This window comes from Onychostoma macrolepis, chromosome 22, assembly GCF_012432095.1.
Source record: "Onychostoma macrolepis isolate SWU-2019 chromosome 22, ASM1243209v1, whole genome shotgun sequence".
NCBI lineage: Eukaryota > Metazoa > Chordata > Actinopteri > Cypriniformes > Cyprinidae > Onychostoma > Onychostoma macrolepis.
Window position 1 is genome coordinate 26,318,076 of NC_081176.1, and position 20,659 is coordinate 26,338,734.

Consider the following 20,659-nt stretch of genomic DNA (forward strand, 5'->3'; position numbering starts at 1 on the left):
AGCATTTTTTTCTCAACGCATGGCTTTATTTTATCTCTCTTAAATATTTTTTCTCATTTTGTCTCATCCTTCTCTTCATGTATTCATTGGCTCTATCACATGAGAGGAGCGAAAAAGGGAAGGGATGACAGATGGAGCGAGATAAGAAGAAGAAAAGAGCATTTTGAGGCATAAACAGAGAAACGTGCCAAAATAAACAAAAAAAGAAGAGATGGGAGGTTAAAGCAGTACAGGAATCTCCAGGTTTCTATGAGAGACATGGTTAGCTAACTAAAATATACAGAGTTTGTATATAAAAAAAAAAGAAAAGGTAAATAAATAAATGTGGTAAAGGAGGCGGTTCTGCTCCTGGCTCGTGGCAGGATGTGTAGAGACGTACACTATGATTGGCTGTAGGTATTCACAGGAGAGTAGTGGTGTAAAGGGTTGCCAAATATTGACGATTTACTCGTGCACCAAAGCTTCAAATTCTGAAAGAAAATTGCAGGTGATTGTAGATTAAATTATATTTTATATACACTCAAGAAATATGTCTTAATTTTTAGAACAAACATGGGGCACAGTGTGTTATAATTTAAAGAGGTACTGCTCCTTTAAGAACACTAGTTTTCTCACCATCTATGCCAATTTTCCCATCTCCATCCTTGTCGGCAGCAGCGAGGAATGCTTTGGTCTCCTTATCGGTGAGATCTCTGCCATCTGCAGAAAAGCCCTTCAGCACAAACCTGTCCAAGAGGAGAGATAAACCTCAATCTGGCAACCTCAGCTTATTTTATTTTGCAGAGTAAAGGTCATAGCATGGGCACAACAGTCAAGTGACTAAATATGATAATATAATTCAAAAACCTAGTGTGTGAGTTAAACATTGATCCCCACAAAAAAAAAAAAAAAGTTTCGACTTACTTTTGAAGGGTTTAAAGTGTGAATTGTTTCACACCTGCAAGCGTTTCTTTCTTCTGTTGAACACGGAACAGCTGTTTGTTAACATTTTGGAAAGTATCTTCTTTTGTGTTCAACAAAAGAAAGAGACTTACACAAATTTGGAACAAATTGTGGGTGAGTCAGTAATGATAATTGTTTTGTTCTAACTGACGTAACTTAACCAATTTACTTAATTAGATATCCATTACCATTAAAAACCACAATCTGGGAGTTGTATTACAAAATAGGTCTCCACTGATGGCTCTCTGCGGAAAGTCTTTTAGACTTTCTCAATCTGGCAACCCCGCGCTTCCCTGCTGTTGGCCAATGATGGACAGTCATGTACTGATAATGAATAATAGTGGGCAAGGATGCTGCCAGAAGAGATATATAGAGCCATTCAATGCAAACGGGAATTGCTCGCGTTTGTTCTGTGTCCTTGAGGCCAACAAGAGACAGTTATAAAGGCAGAATGAGACACCAGCTCTGAAGACGGGCCAAATGACACGAGAATAAAACAAATTTATGGCTGTTGCGCAAAGGATTTTATTCAGAGAGAGTTGGCACGAATGTAAAACCATGCAGCCGCTTGTAAAACGTCTCTCACTTTAGCTCCTCCTCCTCGATGAAGCCGCTGGCATCCACATCCAGAGCTTTGAAGACCAACTTCACGTTTTCAGCAGACAGAGCCTTCAGTCCCACCACGTCAAAGAACTTCTTGTGGTCGAAGCTGTCCGCAGCTGTTTATGAGAAAGACACTTCAGATGACATTGCACTGCCCACCACAGAAAATAATAGCGACTCATCCCTCAGTTCGTAAAAATTATCCAAATTAGACATGTAAGGCACCGTAAGTTTGGGGTTGAAATACACAGTTTGGAAAGCATAGCGTAAAAACGTAAATAGCATCTCATGACTCAATATTGAACATGTAAACATTAACTTCAGCATTATACCAGAAAGATAGTTGTGGCATATTTTAATTGTTACATTAGTAAACTGCAACCACATAACCAGATGTGTAAAAGTATATTCATTGTTATTTCATGTAAAAGCATAGTTCACCCAATGAAATGAAAATGGTCAACATCGTTTCTTCAAACTCATCATGAGTTTCTTTCTACTGTTGAGCGTAAAAGAAGATATTTTGAAGAATGTTGGTAACCAAACGTGTCGGTAACTACTGACTTCCATAGAATGGAAAAAAGTATGTACAGTCAATGGTTCACCAGAGAGTGGTGTTCTAACGGATGATGTAGGCTTAGCGTAAGCTCTGATGTGAATACGCTAGTCTCATGAGAACCAAGTTTTGTTTACAGCAAAGGAAAACCACTCTCCTTTCGGCTTATATCGAAATCCTCCATATTTTTCTTTACAAATCCTTATTTTGTATTTCTAATTTGTGACCGGTGTTTTGCTCTCTCCTTTGCGCTTCTGTTTTCGTCACCTCTCACCGGAGCTTACACCTACGTCATCCGCTGGAACATCACTCTCTCGTGAACGTGTGAACGACAGTTAGCGGAAGCTAGAAACTGTGTTTTATAAAGTTTTAAATATGGATATTTTTCTTACACAAATGCATCTGTTCGCTTCAGAAGGCATTTATTAACCCCCCGGATCCGTGTGGTGCACTTTTAATGATGGATGGACGCACTTTTTTGAGCTTCAAAATCTCAACCACCATTCACTGCCGTTATAAAGCATGGAATAGCCAGGACATTTTTTTTTTCTTTTTTATAAAACTCAGTTTGTATTCATCTGAAAGAAGAAAGTCATATACACACAGGATGGCTTGAGGGTGAGTAACTCATGGGATAGTTTTCATTTTTGAGTGAACTATTCTAATGTGAACAAATGAAACTTGAAAGTGTTAGCAATTATTATTCATTACCAAACTCACCTTTGAACTGATCAAGGGCTTTCTTGATGTCGTCTTCTTTCAAAAGGTTTTTCATGGCCATCTTGACAGCTAGAAGAGCCAGAGAAAGAGAGAGAGGAATATTGGGTGATAATAACTGATATAAACTAAATGGGTGCCAAAATGTGTGTGTGTGTGTGTGAATCAACACTACAGGATTTCCCAGCAGGCTTTGAGCAGCACAGGGACCCAGACTGAAAAAACAGTCATTTAGTCTTTTTTTCCATTTGCAGTTAAATACCAGGAAAACTATTATCTAATTCATTACATTCTGTTTTGCAATATATGCATGTGATATACATAACACAATACACTTATGCAATAGTAGACTTATGAAATGGAAGTGGGTTGAGTTTATTTTTATTGCTAGGGATTTTACAGTCATGTCTCTAATCCAGTGCTAATTTTATTGTGTTGTCTTGTTTATCTGTTTATATTAGTCATGCCTTTCACCTCTAAGATGGCTAGCCTTTTCTTTAACTAAAGTTTTACAACTACATGCAGGTTTTATATTACTATACAGACTTTTTACCTGATTTTTGTTGTTCTCTAAAACCTGAAACATTTCAATCAAGTACACAAACACAAACCCTTCTAGCTGTGAATTCAGGCTCAGTTTCATGTGTTGATGGATTTTGATGCACTAAAACTCAATTTATAATGCAGGAGCGTGTTGCATTTTCCACTAGTGTCCACGAGGGGCACTATAGTATAGCATAAACCGTTTTTCTTCTTTGGCATGCATTTCATTGAATGAGTTTGTGTTCTTGCTGTTTAATCATTCGAACTTTGGTTGATAAATTGAAATTGCATTAAAGAAACTAATTGAGATTTACAAAAGGATTCAGATAGTTTTTGTTTCAAATTTAAGCATTGATACCGCAAATGTTGTCAACAAATCTTGATTTTCAAGTTAATTTGATTCTCCCGTTAATATCCAAATGGCAAATAGCAGTTACTATTCCAAAGGTACTGATGTTAAACCAAATCCTCCTGCTGTATCAGCTTACTATTAGATCCATTAGTGTCCAAGCTCAGGCAACTGCTGTAATGAACACTAACCAACAATGAGCTCCGCTGCCAAGAGAACAGATTCGATTGCTCTCATCTCAGCCTCTCATGATTGCAAGAGTTCCTGTCGCCCGTAAATAACTTTACAGCATTCGTACGTTGCAAAGGTGGCATGCGCATGGCATGACAGCTGTGTATGTGTTTGTATGTTTGTCTATTTAAGTTGAGGTATGTTTCATCCAAGTGTATTGGGTTGGGCAGAAAGGCCCTCGGAGAAGAATGTTTGCCCTCTTGAGAAACTCTATCCTTCTGTAGTTTAGACTATATATGTGGGGGGGGGGGGAGTGAGATCACAGATTATAAAGTGAAGTGACATTTGAGGTGTCTCTGTTGTGACGTTAAGACAGATCTGACTGCTTAACCTCATCTAACACTTCACAACTGCAGCAGCCAATAAGAGATCAGCGTTTAAAACCAGATGTTGAACCAGTCTTTACACTTCCAAGGTGTCAACTTTACATGTAAATTACAAAAACCTTATTCTAAAACTGTCATGCTGAAACCTCAAGAAATAACCGAATACTAAAATAAACCATTAGCTAGCCAATTCTAGTACAACAAACGAAGATAATTCAAATGTACAAATATATGGCAGTTGAGATGGTGTTTTCTTAACGATTCTTCCTTGCGCAGTAGGTGTTTACAAGCTCTATGCAACTATTTATGCAGCTGCCACAGTAACTTTGCCAACGAAAACTACAAATGGATATAAATCACGCAGAAAGTTCTAATGCACAATGACTGTCAAAATATTGTTTGAGTTTTGGCCTTTCTGACAAACAGTGGTCTAAAAAGTCACAAGCTCAATTTACAGTGTAAAATTCAATATAACTGACGCACCATTCGGTGTCACACCAATGGAACCATCTGAAGATGGTCAATTCTTTGAGGAACCTGCAAAAACCTCAAGTTCCTGCAAGAATGGTCAATTGAAAATATGTAGTGAACTTCCTAAAGAACACCATTAAGATATTTGTGGAACCTTCAAACGGGTCTAGAGGTTCTCTAGAAGGTTCAGATCTGAGGATAGTCCAAATAGTCCCTGAAGTATCTTTTAATTTTTACAGTGGCTGCTTTTGCACTCTTTAAAGTAAAGGATCTTTATTGACATCTATGGTTCCATGAAGAACTTTTAACATCCATGGAACCATTCCATTGCACCCAAGGCTCTAAATGGTTCTAAGGCTCTAAACCAAAATGGTTCTATTAATAACGGTTTACAGAACTTTTCTTTGAGGAAGCAAAAATGGAACAACTTCAAAATCCTACTTTTGGAACCTTTATTTTAAAGAGTGTGTTTATACTGTAAGCCAGATTATGCAAACAACCCATTATAAAGAAGAAAAAAATGCTTTTTGACAGGAATGAGAATAGAGATTTTTGCTGAAGAGTTTTCTCTAAAACTTTACAAAAGTTCTCAAGTTCTCAAACGTGCTTAGATGTTCCAAGATATCAGTTTCCAATCAAAACTCAGAGATCTCAATATGAACGCAAACATTTCTCATCAGATTCTTTCAAGACCAAATTATCCAAGTTACGCTATCCGTATTGTCATTTTATACCTCTTTACTCTCACTTTATGTTAGCAGTTGTTTCATTTATGTCCATTTTTTAGGAAATTCTCAGAGGAAATGATATGCCTAAACTCTAACCTTACCTGCGTGAAGGGAAAGCTGGAGGAGAGACTTGGAGAGAGAGCCAGAGGTGAGAGATGGGGATCCACCAGGCGTCTTATATACTCTGGTTTACCCTATGTCTATTTCAGGATGGACTGGGTCATAATGCAACACGCAGGAGAATGAAGGATTGTGTGTGTGTGTGTGTGTGTGTGAGAGATCACTTTCTTGGTGGCACTAGCGAATCAAATGCTACTATTAATAATCAGGTCCCATTTGACTTCTTGTGTCCTCACAGTAAATCTCTGTCTGCTTCTCTGTCTTCAGCTTCTAAAGCTTCATTACAAACCCTAGTGAACTGCCTTGCTGTCTACTGCCTACATCCTGACTGAAATGGAAATAGGTGACTGATTTGAAATGCTCCTCCTAGACAGCAACTCAGCACACCACAGAAGGTGCAACTCACACTTAATTCAAATGACTACCAATTGAGCTCAATAGCAATTGCCCACTTTGTTTTTTTTCCCATTCATTTTCTTGATAGACAATGTTTGTCAAGACTTCTAGATGTTTAACAAAACCAACCACCTCTGAAATGAAGCACAAAAGGCCTGCTCAATGCCTGTTCACACCAGCATGAATATTTGGTACAAAAATCTTGGTCCAATTTTTGAATGCTATTTGTTCAGACCAATGAGTAAAAAACAGCAAACGACCTGAATGAAATTGTAATTTCATGCTCAGACAGTAGGTGGCACTTATAGAAAATCAGAAATTCTCCAGTACACAAATACCTGTCTGCAACTTTCCTTTCTGTCACCCAGAAAAGAAAATAAGTTTGTAACATGTTTTCATTAGCTGTTCTGATTTTTGTTGCAATTTTATGAAACAGCAGTGGCTTTGGGAATGTGACTGAATCTAAACACAACTATTTGGCTGAACAATTTTCTTCGCAGTGTGATGGAAAAGAGATTGATGGAAGCTTGTTTCCACTATGGGACCAAAAAAAAAAAAAAGATAATTTTATCTCACAATTGTGACTTTTCTTTCAATTCTGAGTTTTTATCTCAAAATTCTGACTTTTTGAGAATTTTGAGATATAAACTGAATTCTAGACCTTCTCAGAATTCTGACCTTTTTATTTGCAAATCCAAATTTGCATCTCACAGTTTTTCACATCTCACTCAGACTTAATATCTCTCAACTCAGAATTCCAAGAAAATAAATAATTTTGCTTTGATGGAATTCGGTTGTTTTTTTGGAACAGATGCATTAACAACCATCAATTCAAATTCAAATGTTTAGCACACCGAATTTTCACACCAAACAGCTGTTTATAAAATTAATTCTATTATAATTTGATACTTCTATACTACACAACCACAAGAACAAGCACAGTCCCACAAGATCTACTATTATGTGATTTATGTTTTTATTTTTTAGTAATTTATCTATTTTATATACAATACATGACTACTTAGGAATGGCTGTCAATTGAGTAAGATGCTTTTCTTACCAAGAATGCTGTAAAATTTGCCAAATTCATCATACGCCTACATGTCGGTGACATCAGAGTTCTAGAGTGACATGAGGTAACATTCAATTGTCTTTTTTTCCAAATAGTTGTTGGAAAGTCAGACTTTCTGAGTGGAATGCAACATGCCATAAATGATATCTCCAGTTTCTTGTCGTCACCCTGGTGTTGAAATATCTTTGTCCGAGATTTACGATGATTGAGCCACGTGCCCCCACTGAAAAAGACCCGGGATGGGTTTCACTCATACTTAACGCATACTTAAGACAGTTGACGAAAGACAAGGAGAACCTCCTTACACATGTTTACACACAACACCAGTGCATGGTGGGTATACATAGCCCTGCATGATCCCTCGAAATGTGACACTATATTAATAAGAACATCTATATCAAACCAGCTGGGTTTCAGATGTCCCTCGTCCCATAAACCACTTTCTAAAGCTACTGTATACTAGCGTTCCTCCCTCAGCTTCTTTCTCTCTTCGCAGATAAATCACCAATCTCACAGTGCTTCTCAAGGTTCTTTAGTATGTACTTGAGCTTTAGCCAATGTATATGTTGCTTCCCCTTTTGTTCTTTGTGAAACCAAATTTATTAGTTTCCTCTATTTGGTGGCACTCAAGGTGGGGGACCACAGCCATTTCCACATTCTATGACAGTGTCGGGTCTGTGGATATATGGCTTGATAATCTGAGGCCCTGTGTTGGGCTGAGTTTTGTTTTTTATTATTGTGTATATTTTATGTATTGCGTGTAAACACTTTTACAGTGTTGGTCACAGTGCAGCCTGTCATATGGAGAGTAATGTGAATGACTGTGTGTGCTTGTCAACTCTCAGCAGTTTCTCTTTGGCACCTCGGAAAGTGGCACTCAATCCTGTCGTCTCAACTAACTGATGTGAAATACTTACCGCATAAACGCACACACACATATGATAAACTGCACAGTGATTTCCAGTCTTTTCCTGTGCGGTTTGTATTTATTTACTTATTTATTTTATATACTTATATACAGATTTTATTGCAAATATTATTTAAAAGAATTATTGCATATATATTAAATATTATATAAAATGCATTATTTATTATTTTATATAAAACAAATTATATATAAATTTAGAATTTAAAAATATTATAATTAATATATACAACCAAGCTGGGGCATTTGGTAGCTTTTTTTGTATGCATGTATCTTCATATGTATTTATTTATTTATTTTTATTTCACTGACTCTTGACCTCTGTATGGTGCTATTAACATTGACATTCATCCCTCCTTCGCTTTTGGCTTCTAGCAGGTGAGGAGAATTTCTCTTGGGCAGACGGACAGATAGCAGTTCATGTGAGAAGGGATGGCAGAAAGTAGGCACGAGGAGCTGTGCGGAAAACATTACTTGTGGCAATAAGATAGCCTGACTACGTCAGACTTCGTACTTCCGCTCAATTTCATTTCGCTTCTGTACTCAGTCTGATATAGCAGACCATCTCCCAGTTTATCTCCGGCTCCGCAGCAGCCGGGCCAATCAACGAACAGAGGGCGAGCTGAGAGCCGTGACGTAGACGCTAAGTGCCGAATTTAAGATTGTAGTTTAGGTTTAGGTGAGGGAAATCTAAAACGACAGCGGACATGGAGACACGGGATGCTATTCACTCTGTTGTGGAGAATATTCCCGGCATTTGCCAACCGAAGCCCGAACAAGAAGACTGTTTGGTTCACATTTTGAATGGAGGAGATGTTGTGGCCCTACTCCCAACAGGTTTTGGGAAAAGTTTAATTTATCAACTGTTACCGATGGTCAGCGAGAAACTGGGGAGGACATAGTTCGGCAAGGCGATAATTGTGGATGCGTAGATTTACTTCACATAATCTGCAAAAGTCGTTCACAGCCATCTTCACTCCGGTATTTCGCTGGATGGTTTTGTTTTCACCGCATACCTGTGTTTACAGCGGAAGTTCGAGGCGGCTGAGCCGGTGAATAACATATGTCATAACCAACCGTTTTATGTGATTGGCTTACGGTTACACCAATGATTTTAAACTTCAGACAAGCGCCCGCCCACGAGAAAGTAAACGCTTGTCAATTATGCCCTTCCAGACTCTGTCTACTAAGCAAAGCGAAGTAGCAGAGTTTGGTATTACCAGGCTAACAATAGGACACAATTCATTTTAAATTAGCAGCCATAATCCCATGAAACTGACGTGAAACACTTTAGCATTAAATTAATCAAAAGTGACAGTTAAGACATTTATAATTTCACAAAGAATTATTTTTCAAATAAAAGGCGTTTGTTCGCCAAAAAAATCTTTAAAAAAAAGACACTGTATCACAGTTTTCACACTTAACTCAGCACCACAACGATTTGATAATACTAGTAAGAAATGATTCTTGAGCAGAAAATCAGCATATTTGAATGATTTCTGAAGGATCATGTGACACTGAAGAATGGAGTAATGATGCTGAAAATTATATAGTATACAGTATTATATTAAAATATTTATTTATATAGTGCTGGGTAGTAACTGATTACATAATCAGATTCCAAAAATAGAGTACTCATTGCTGGATTATATTGATAATAATAATAATTTGTTTCATTTATATAGCGCTTTTCTGGGTACTCAAAGCACTTTACATAGAAGGGGGAATCTCCTCAACCACCACCAATGTGCAGCATCCACCTGGATGATGCGACGGCAGCCATATTGCGCCAGAACGCCAACCACACACCAGTTTATTGGTGGAGAGGAGACAGAGTGATGAAGCCAATCAGTGTATGGGGATGATTAGGAGGCCATGATGGTCAGAGGCCAATGGGGATATTTGGGATTTTTAATGACCACAGAGAGTCAGGACCTCGGTTTAACGTCTCATCCGAATGATGGTGCTTTTTACAGTACAGTGTCCCCGTCACTATACTGGGGTGTTAGGACCCACACAGACCACAGTGTGAGCACTGCTGACCTCACTAACACCTCTTCCAACAGCAACCTAGTTTTCCCAGGAGGTCTCCCATCCAGGTAACCAATTTGTAATCATTAACAGAAATATTATATACAGGGGGTTATTTGACCCCCTGCTGATTTTTTACATTTTTTTTACGATTTTGTAATTTTAATGGTATGTTTATTTTAACAGTGAGAGACAGAATAACAACAAAAAAATCCAGAAAAACACATTTTAAAAAAAGTTATAAATTGATTTGAATTTTAATGAGTCAAATAAGTATTTGATCCCTTATCAATCAGCAAGATTTCTGGCTCCCAGGTGTCTTTAATACAGGTAAGGAGCTGAGATTAGGAGCACTCTCTTAAAGGGAGTAATCTCAGCTTGTTAACTGTATAAAAGACACCTGTCCACAGAAGCAATCAATCAATCAGATTCTAAACTCTCCAACATGGCCAAGACCAAAGAGCTGTCCAAGGATGTCAGGAACAAGATTGTAGACCTACACAAGGCTGGAATGAGCTACAAGACCATCGCCAAGCAGAATGGTGAGAAGGTGACAACAGTTGGTGCGATTATTCGCAAATGGAAGAAACACAAAATAACTGTCAATCTCCCTCGGTCTGGGGCTCCATGCAAGATCTCACCTCGTGGAGTTTGAATGATCATGAGAACGGTGAGGAATCAGCCCAGAACTACACGGGAGGATCTTGTCAATGATCTCAAGGCAGATGGGACCATAGTCACCAAGAAAACAACTGGTAACACACTACGCCGTGAAGGACTGAAATCCTGCATTGCCCACAAGGTCCCCCTGCTCAAGAAAGCACATGTACAGTCCGTCTGAACTTTGCCAATGATTCAGAGGAGAACTGGGTGAAAGTGTTGTGGTCAGATGAGACTAAAATCCAGCTCTTTGGCATCAACTCAACTCGCCATGTTTGGAGGAGGAGGAATGCTGCCTATGACCCCAAGAACACCATCCCCACCGTCAAACATGGAGGTGGAAACAATATGCTTTTGGGGGTGTTTTTCTGCGAAGGGGACAGGACAACTGCACCGCATCAAAGGGATGATGGACTGGGCCATGTACCGTCAGGGCCAGGGCATTGAAGCCAGCCAGGGCATTGAAAATGGGTCGTGGATGGGTATTCCAGCATGACAATGACCCAAAACACACGGCCAAGGCAACAAAGAAGTGGCTCAAGAAGAAGCACATTAAGGTCCTGAGTGGCCTAGCCAGTCTCCAGACCTTAATCCCATAGAAAATCTGTGGAGGGAGCTGAAGGTTCGAGTTGCCAAACGTCAGCCTCGAAACCTTAATGACTTGGAGAGGATCTGCAAAGAGGAGTGGGACAAAATCCCTCCTGAGATGTGTGCAAACCTGGTGGCCAACTACAAGAAACGTCTGATTCCACCAAGTACTAAAGTCATGTTTTGCGAAGGGGTCAAATACTTATTTGACTCATTAAAATGCAAATCAATTTATAACTTTTTTTTTAAATGCATTTTTCAGGATTTTTTTTGTTGTTATTCTGTTTCTCACTGTTAAAATAAACCTACCATTAAAATTATAGACTGATCATTTTTTTGTTCAGTGGGCAAACGTACAAAATCAGCAGGGGATCAAATTATTTTTTTCCCCCACTGTATATACAGTGAGGAAAATAAGTATTTGAACACCCTGCTATTTTGCAAGTTCTCCCACTTAGAAATCATGGAGGGGTTTGAAATTGTCATCGTAGGTGCATGTCCACTGTGAGAGACATAATCCAAAAAAAAAATATCCAGAAATCACAATGTATGATTTTTTAACTATTTATTTGTATGATACAGCTGCAAATAAGTATTTGAACACCTGAGAAAATCAATGTTAATATTTGGTACAGTAGCCTTTGTTTGCAATTACAGAGGTCAAACGTTTCCTGTAGTTTTTCACCAGGTTTGCACACACTGCAGGAGGGATTTTGGCCCACTCCTCCACACAGATCTTCTCTAGATCAGTCAGGTTTCTGGCTTTGAGCTCCCTCCAAAGATTCTCTATTGGGTTTAGGTCTGGAGACTGGCTAGGCTACGCCAGAACCTTGATATGCTTCTTACAGAGCCACTCCTTGGTTATCCTGGCTGTGTGCTTCGGGTCATTGTCATGTTGGAAGACCCAGCCTCGACCCATCTTCAATGCTCTAACTGAGGGAAGGAGGTTGTTCCCCAAAATCTCGCAATACATGGCCCCGGTCATCCTCTGCTTAATACAGTGCAGTTGCCCTGTCCCATGTGCAGAAAAACACCCCCAAAGCATGATGCTACCACCCCCATGCTTCACAGTAGGGATGGTATTCTTGGGATGGTACTCATCATTCTTCTTCCTCCAAACACGTTTAGTGGAATTATGACCAAAAAGTTCTATTTTGGTCTCATCTGACCACATGACTTTCTCCCATGACTCCTCTGGATCATCCAAATGGTCATTGGCAAACTTAAGTCAGGCCTGGTTTAAGCAGGGGAACCTTCCGTGCCATGCATGATTTCAAACCATGACGTCTTAGTGTATTACCAACAGTAACCTTGGAAACGGTGGTCCCAGCTCTTTTCAGGTCATTGACCAGCTCCTCCCGTGTAGTTCTGGGCTGATTTCTCACCTTTCTTAGGATCATTGAGACCCCACGAGGTGAGATCTTGCATGGAGCCCCAGTCCGAGGGAGATTGACAGTGATGTTTAGCTTCTTCCATTTTCTAATGATTGCTCCAACAGTGGACCTTTTTTCACCAAGCTGCTTGGCAATTTCCCCGTAGCCCTTTCCAGCCTTGTGGAGGTGTACAATTTTGTCTCTAGTGTCTTTGGACAGCTCTTTGGTCTTGGCCATGTTAGTAGTTGGATTCTTACTGATTGTATGGGGTGGACAGGTGTCTTTATGCAGCTAACGACCTCAAACAGGTCCATCTAATTTAGGATAATAAATGGAGTGGAGGTGGACATTTTAAAGGCAGACTAACAGGTCTTTGAGGGTCGGAATTCTAGCTGATAGACAGGTGTTCAAATACTTATTTGCAGCTGTATCATACAAATAAATAGTTAAAAAATCATACATTGTGATTTCTGGATTTTTTTTTTTAGATTATGTCTCTCACAGTAGACATGCACCTACGATGACAATTTCAGACCCCTCCATGATTTCTAAGTGGGAGAACTTGCAAAATAGCAGGGTGTTCAAATACTTATTTTCCTCACTGTATATATATATATATAGATATATATAGATAGATAGATAGATAGATAGATAGATAGATAGATATACAGGTGCTGGTCATATAATTAGAATATCATCAAAAAGTTGATTTATTTCACTAATTCCATTCAAAAAGTGAAACTTGTATATTATATTCATTCATTACACACAGACTGATATATTTCAAATGTTTATTTCTTTTAATTTTGATGATTAGAGCTTACAGCTCATGAAAGTCAAAAATCAGTATCTCAAAATATTATAATATTACTTAAGACCAGAAAGGATTTTTAGAAATCCTGGCCAACTGAAAAGTATGAAAATGAAAAGTATGAGCATGTACAGCACTCAATACTTAGTTGGGGCTCCTTTTGCCTGAATTACTGCAGCAATGCGGCGTGGCATGGAGTCGATCAGTCTGTGGCACTGCTCAGGTGTTATGAGAGCCCAGGTTGCTCTGATAGTGGCCTTCAGCTCATCTGCATTGTTGGGTCTGGTGTCTCTCATCTTCCTCTTCATAATACCCCATAGATTCTCTATGGGGGTCAGGTCAGGCGAGTTTGCTGGCCAATCAAGCACAGTAACACTATGGTCATTGAACCAGCTTTTGGTACCTTTGGCAGTGTGGGCAGGTGCCAAGTCCTGCTGGAAAATGAAATCAGCATCTCCATAAAGCTTGTCAACAGAAGGAAGCATGAAGTGCTCTAAAATTTCCTGGTAGATGGCTGCGTTGACTGTGGACATCAGAAAACACAGTGGACCAACACCAGCAGATGACATGGCAGCCCAAATCATCACTGACTGTGGAAACTTCACACTGGACTTCAAGCAACATGGATTCTGTGCCTCTCCACTCTTCCTTCAGACTCTGGGACCTTGATTTCCAAATGAAATGTAAAATTTACTTTCATCTGAAAAGAGGACTTTGGACCACTGAGCAACAGTCCAGTTCTTTTTCTCCACAGCCCAGGTAAGATGCTTCTGACGTTGTCTCTGGTTCAGAAGTGGCTTGGTAGCCCTTTTCCTGAAGACGTCTGAGCGTGGCGACTCTTGATGCACTGACTCCAGCTTCAGTTCTCTCCTTGTGAAGCTCTCCCAAGTGTTTGAATCGGCTTTGCTTGACTGTATTCTCAAGCTTGCGGTCATCCCTGTTGCTTGTGCACCTTTTCCTACCCAAATTCTTCCTTCCAGTCAACTTTGCATTTAATATGCTTTGATACAGCACTCTGTAAACAGCCACACCTTTCAGTAATGACCTTCTGTGACTTACCCTCTTTGTGGAGGGCGTCAATGTATGTCTTCTGAATCATTGCCAAGTCAGCAGTCTTCCCCATTATTGTGGTTTCAAAGAACAAGAGATACCCAGAATTTGTACTGTAGGGATAGTCATTTATTCAAACTCAAATGTAAATATTCTAATATTTTGAGATACTGATTTTTGACTTTCATGAGCTGTAAGCTCTAATCATCAAAATTAAAAGAAATAAACATTTGAAATATATCAGTCTGTGTGTAATGAATGAATATAATATACAAGTTTCACTTTTTGAATGGAATTAGTGAAATAAATTAACTTTTTGATGATATTCTAATTATATGACCAGCACCTGTACAGTCATGTGAAAAAGTTAGGACACCCTATTAAATTCTATGGTTTTCTGTATCAGGAGATAATAACATTATTTGTTCCTTGGAAAGTCTTAAAATAATTATCATTATTTGATTAACAAAAACAAAGCCAAGATGGAAAAGCCATGTGTGACAAAGTTAGGACACCCTATGATTCAATTGCCTGTAGATCCACTTTTAGCAGCAATAACTTCAAGTAATCATTTTCTGTATGACTTTATCAGTCTCTCACATCATTCTGGAAGAATTTTGTCTACTCTTCTTCACAGCATCCGGTTTATTGAGGTTTGTGGGCATTTGTTTATACACAGCTCTCACCACATGATTCCAGTCAGGATGAGTTCTGGACTATGACTGGGCTATTGCAGAACCTTGATTATTTTCTTTTCAGTCATTCTGTTGTAGATTTGCTGGTGTGTTTGAGATCATTGTCCTGTTGCATCACCCAATCTTGGCCAAGCTTTAGCTGTCGAATAGATGTCCTCACATTTGACTCTAGAATACTCTGGTATACAACGGAGTTTTAGACAGTCCATGCTTTGTGTAGACAGAAGAAGCTTTCCTCTGGCAAGTCTTCCAAACACGCCATACTTGCCCCATATTTTTCTAACTGTAATGTCATGAATTTGATCATTTAACATATTAACTGAGGCCTGTGGAGCCTGCGGTGAAGTTCTTGGGTTGCCTGCCATTTCTCTGAGCGTTACACGGTCTGATCTTGGGGTGATTTTGCTGGGATGTCCACTCCTTTGGAAATGGCCGTATTATTCTTCCCAGATTGATGGCAGCAACAATTGCTTCTCTAAGATCATTGCTTATGTCTTAACTCCTTGGCATTGTGTTAACACACACCTGAAGGCTCCAGACCAGCAAATTGCCAAAACATCTGCTTTTATGGAGGTGCTCACACTTGTTGATGTTCAGCTAATCAAAGGCATTCAATTAGCAGTGCCTGACTGCTACTTACCCTCTTAATTCTTAGGTTAACAGTAAGGGTGCCCTAATTTTGTCACCCATGACTTTTCCATTTTGGCTTCATTTTTGTTAAATAAACAATGACACTGTCCAATATGTCATGTGTTGTTGTTCATCTGAGGATTTATTTTCCAAATTTTAAGACCTGGAAGGAAAGGAAAACCATGGAATTAAATAGGGTGTACAAACTTTTTCACATGACGATATATATATAGACCTTTTTCTGAACGCGGAAGTCTCCCCCAATTAGAACAGTGCTTTACATTTCCGGTTTCTAGTCACATTTACATATTTTCAGAGCCGATAATATAATGTGAAACATATGAAAGTCGTTTTAAAAAATCATGTGGCGCTATTGTTTCATCACTTTATAGTGTCGCAATGACCGTCTTTTTGCAGTAAAGGACAAGTCATAGTTCAATGAGTGGGAAGATGGCATGACGCGAGGTTGGCTGCACTGAAAATTTTGTACACAGAATAATAAGAGCAAACATTATTTTAACATATATTATTATTTCACACTCAGTAGTTTAACTTAAGCGCTGCAAGCCATATATACAGTGCCTGACAAGACAGATTTTCTGATACGCAAAACAAGTACTTTAAAGGAATTCCTTAGCTTACTGCCATTACTGTGGCAGCCAACAACAGCACAGCAACCCTCCGCACATTTTTAGATGTAGTTATATTGAAAAAGTTTAAATTCAGTCTATCTTTTTTTTACCCCGTTTTAACGGATTTCTATGGAGCACGAGAGCACCCAAATGGAAGTTAGAATCCATCATGGTGCCGCTCATCGGTTATTCAGGAAAAAGGTCTATATATCGTCGGTTTTCATAGGTCAGATGGTTTTCATAGGTCAGAACAGGAAACAGAGCCCTGACTAGTCAAAAATCTGTCTTCCTCTTAGGGATTCCCTTTTAACACAGCACTTCCCATCTGTTAGAAATCAGAATATTGTTACTGTAGCCTGATCCTGCCTACATGACTAATCCAGGGTCTCTCTCTCTCTGTACTGTTTGACCCTCTGTTCTCTCACCATGCAAGAGTGTTTCACTATTTCTACCGGGCCTATTACATTACCCTGCCTCAGCAATACTCACACACGGTGTTGGCTGTGGAAGAGAAAAACGAAGACTGAAAGAAAGGCAGAGGGAGACAGAAATAGAAAGAAAACGGATCCACAAATGGACTGTCCTCCTGCTAATAAATAAGGAGTGATGAGAGGACAGAGAAGAGAGGATGAAAATGGTGATTGGACAAAAAGAACTTACAGTCGTTTGTTCACACACAACGCGTTTTTCCATTCCACTGCGCTGCTTTTATGTAAACACGCACTAAACTTACTGTTTTGACCGTTGCACTCCCGCCTTTTGCAGCGTCTCGCGCATGACATTGCATTCTAAAAACGCGGCGCTCAAGTTAAAAGTCCGATTCTTAACCTCGCGCTTTTTTTTTTAATAATAAAACGAGTGACATGGCGTAACGAAATTAACATTATAATCTATGACAACAGCTTTATTGATTATGTTCATGAATATTAAGTGAATCATTTTGGTCATAGTGTGTAGGCTAGGCTATATATTAGCCCAAAACAGGACATATTATGCTTTCCTATTTAATAGCTGTAATATATAGCACACATAGGAATGTTCTTTTTGATGTATCCTTTTGTTACCTAATAGGCCTTACTACAACAGTGGTCTTGGACTATTCTGCCATCTATAGACCTTATGTAGCTCCGCCCCTCTTCAGCGCTGCACTCATTGTCTTTTATCTTCCGGTTTGTATTTCTAGTCTACAGACATTTGATAGGACATCAGCTTTGAACATTACAATGCTCATTAATTAACTCTATAATAAGTAAATCCACTTAACTAGCTATATGCTAATTACTCTTCAACAGAGATGCTGTAGAGCTACTGCAAAAATGGAAGTTGAAAGACATAAATATAAAGATGACTGACCACTTGTTTCTCTGACGCATAAGGTCTATAAGTGTGAATAATACTGAACACGGTCATGTAATCTCAAAATAGCCAACCACCATTAGGGGCAAGTAGAAAGTTTTTTTTTTTTTTTTTTTTTTTGTGGTCACTGTTGTGACTTAATGAGTCTTTGTTTCATATATGTAAGCAACATTTACATTTTTTTCTTTTCATATTCAATTATTTAGGTGTTCTTCTGAAGGGACAGCCACAAAGAAACACAAAACAGACAATAGTTGACATACAATCTTGGCAAACTTGAGAACAGTCTTGATATATTGTTGCACTCTCTTCTGAAACTCGCGTATGAGATCTTTTCTCAGTAGAAACATCTGAGAAGCAGGACAGTGAGTCTACAAGAAACAACTGATTTATTAAAGTGATCTCATTTGTGGTAGGTGTGACTGACAGTTTGAAAGTCAACATGAAATAATATTGTACTTAAATAATAGCCAAAATAGTATATACAATGAGGAAAAATATATGGCAGGACAAATTTATGGCAAACATTAAAAAAATTGTAATGATATACCAAAATATTGATATATGCGATTGATCATGAAAATGATTCAATATTTTAGACAGCGTTGTGAATACGCATCTATGTTATGCATACATAAAGCATACTTTTTCTAGCACATATGAACAAGTGTATAGGCAACATGTGTCCTAATAATACAAGCACTGTCTGGAAAACAATCTCTAGATTCAAAGAAGCCCTGTCAGTCAAATCTTAACACGCTCCTCCTCTCATTTTGTGAGAACATATGTGCGAGCAGTAAACATAGGCATGTGTGTAACCTGTATGTTAAGTTTTTGGAGTGTAGCGGTGAATGGCCTTGAATTGAGATCATGACACAGTCGCTATTTCTTGCTGAAGTGGCAATGTGAAACCTCAGACACACACACGATCCCTGGAGCTGAAAGCAAAAAACAAAACATCACTGCTGCCATGACCTTGAACTTAATGTAACGTCTATGTGTACGTATATGATTGCAATGTTGTAAGGTTCATCCTCTTGGATTAAAACTGCCTGGACATTGTTGACATTCCCAGGCTTAAGGGACCTTAGAAGTACATTTTATAGTAATATGTAGGCTACAGACAATAGGAGTCTATTACACAGTCCCATAACAAAACTGGCCTGGACAAAAGAATATAGTGGTGCTATATTTATGTCAATATTTATTTATTTATTTATTTTTTAATGTTTGACTGTTATATACAAGTGAACATCTTTGAGAATTTATCTGTTATAAAATAAAAGAGACTATTTGTGTCTCTGAAGGTCTGTTCTTTTTGCTGCCACTTAGCGGTCACTCATTATTACTGCATCTCAATCCTTCACAAGCCTTTAATTCTGCTGATGTTCCTTGGTGTAATAGTTCAACCAAAAATCAAATCATCCTCATGCAATTTTAAAACATTTAGATGTTTTTTTTTTTTAAAATAGGCTAAATGACTAAATTTGATTTGTGAACCTTCTGGCTACAGTGGCTCCAAATAAAAATGCAAAATTGAATTGACTAGGCTATTGTTTTCAAACAGGTTTCCCAAATAGGCATTCGTAGTATAAATATATATTGTTTTTTTTTTGTTGTTGTTTTTTTAACTGAATTGGTTTATGGGTGTGACTATTTAGCCGACCAATGACAGATTGAAGCGGAACATTCAATATTTTTGAAACTTAATCTGTTTGGTGACACTAGCATTGTGCAGAAATGACAACTTCAAGAAGTTGCTGCTTAAGACCCATGATCTTTAAATAATTTAAGCCTGTGTTCACATCCGAGGCTATGTAGTGCAAGTGCAACAATGTATATTATAATATATTAGTATATTATGTTTCTTATGGAGTCAATTTAATGCCGCATATATATGCAAAAGAAAATAAGTTTTGCAAATAAAAATAAAGAATTGCAAAATAGATAAATAAAACAGAGCAAAAGCAATGATTTTGCAATACATATTTTCCATGGCCATATCTACTAATTTATTTGCAATGCAGCTTTTATTTTGCGTTTCAGTCAAGTTTGAGTTTGCTATACCGTTTTCCCTTTGCGCTTCACGTTTCTGCGCGTCTCACTTTGTGGCGCTGTTTTGACATGGGGGTGGAGTCAGGGGACGGGGGCGTATCCAACAGGCCTGGGCATGCCTCCCTGGAAGTGACGTCATCGGCCCGAGACGCAGATCACAGCTGATCCAGGCACCGTCATTGAGCAGAGGCATGCAGGTGGATCGTTTCCTTTTATTCACTAGCTTTAAAACATGCATGTTTTCATTTTATTAACAAATGTATATGTGTATTAGCAGCGTTTGCTCAAGTTAAAGAAGTTGTTAATATGAACATCTGCTGTTTTCTCTCAATGTGTGCACACTTTTATAGCATTAAAATGTGTATTGTTTCATCTGGTTAACTAAATGTGCATTAATAGTGCTTGTTTAAAATCTCTTAACCTGTGCACGGCGCTCTTTGTTTACATTAGTTCAGAGTTACTGCTAGTTTTAATGTAAAAGAATGCAATTAACTTCACAAACTATACATCATTAAAAAGGTCTAAGACTCAAGCTTCATATCCATCTCGACTTCGTTTTTCATTTACATAACTCCTGGCATAAATTAAGAAATGACTGGCACTGGAAGTTTAAAAAAAGATTAAAAAGTCATTTTGGTTTAGTTTTGTCGAGGCCACGAGATATTAAGTCGTGGGAACGTGATAATACTGTATGTCGTGGCTATGAGTTTAATCATGCATAAACAAACCCGCGTGACCATAGCAACCTGGGATTATCAGAGATGTATTTATTAATATTTTATTTTAATTAAGAAATTAT

The 20,659-nt window shown here is 38.4% G+C and overlaps 1 protein-coding gene across 2 annotated transcripts in view; it reads right to left on the reverse strand.

Annotated features, from left to right (window-relative positions):
- Positions 1-18: 18 nt before the first annotated feature.
- The window catches only part of pvalb7 (parvalbumin 7), a 37,890-nt gene continuing 17,249 nt past the window's right edge, over positions 19-20,659 (reverse strand). Inside the window, exons 1-5 of one of the 2 annotated variants that reach the window (XM_058760386.1) lie at positions 5,568-5,652; positions 2,822-2,890; positions 1,529-1,661; positions 616-725; positions 19-470 (exon numbers count right to left, since the gene is read on the reverse strand). In XM_058760386.1, the coding sequence (XP_058616369.1) occupies positions 445-470; positions 616-725; positions 1,529-1,661; positions 2,822-2,882 (330 nt within the window). In that variant the 5' untranslated portion in view covers positions 2,883-2,890; positions 5,568-5,652 and the 3' untranslated portion in view covers positions 19-444. Of the gene's footprint in view, positions 471-615; positions 726-1,528; positions 1,662-2,821; positions 2,891-5,567; positions 5,653-20,659 lie in introns of those variants that run through there. The other variant, XM_058760385.1, reaches the window with a different exon arrangement.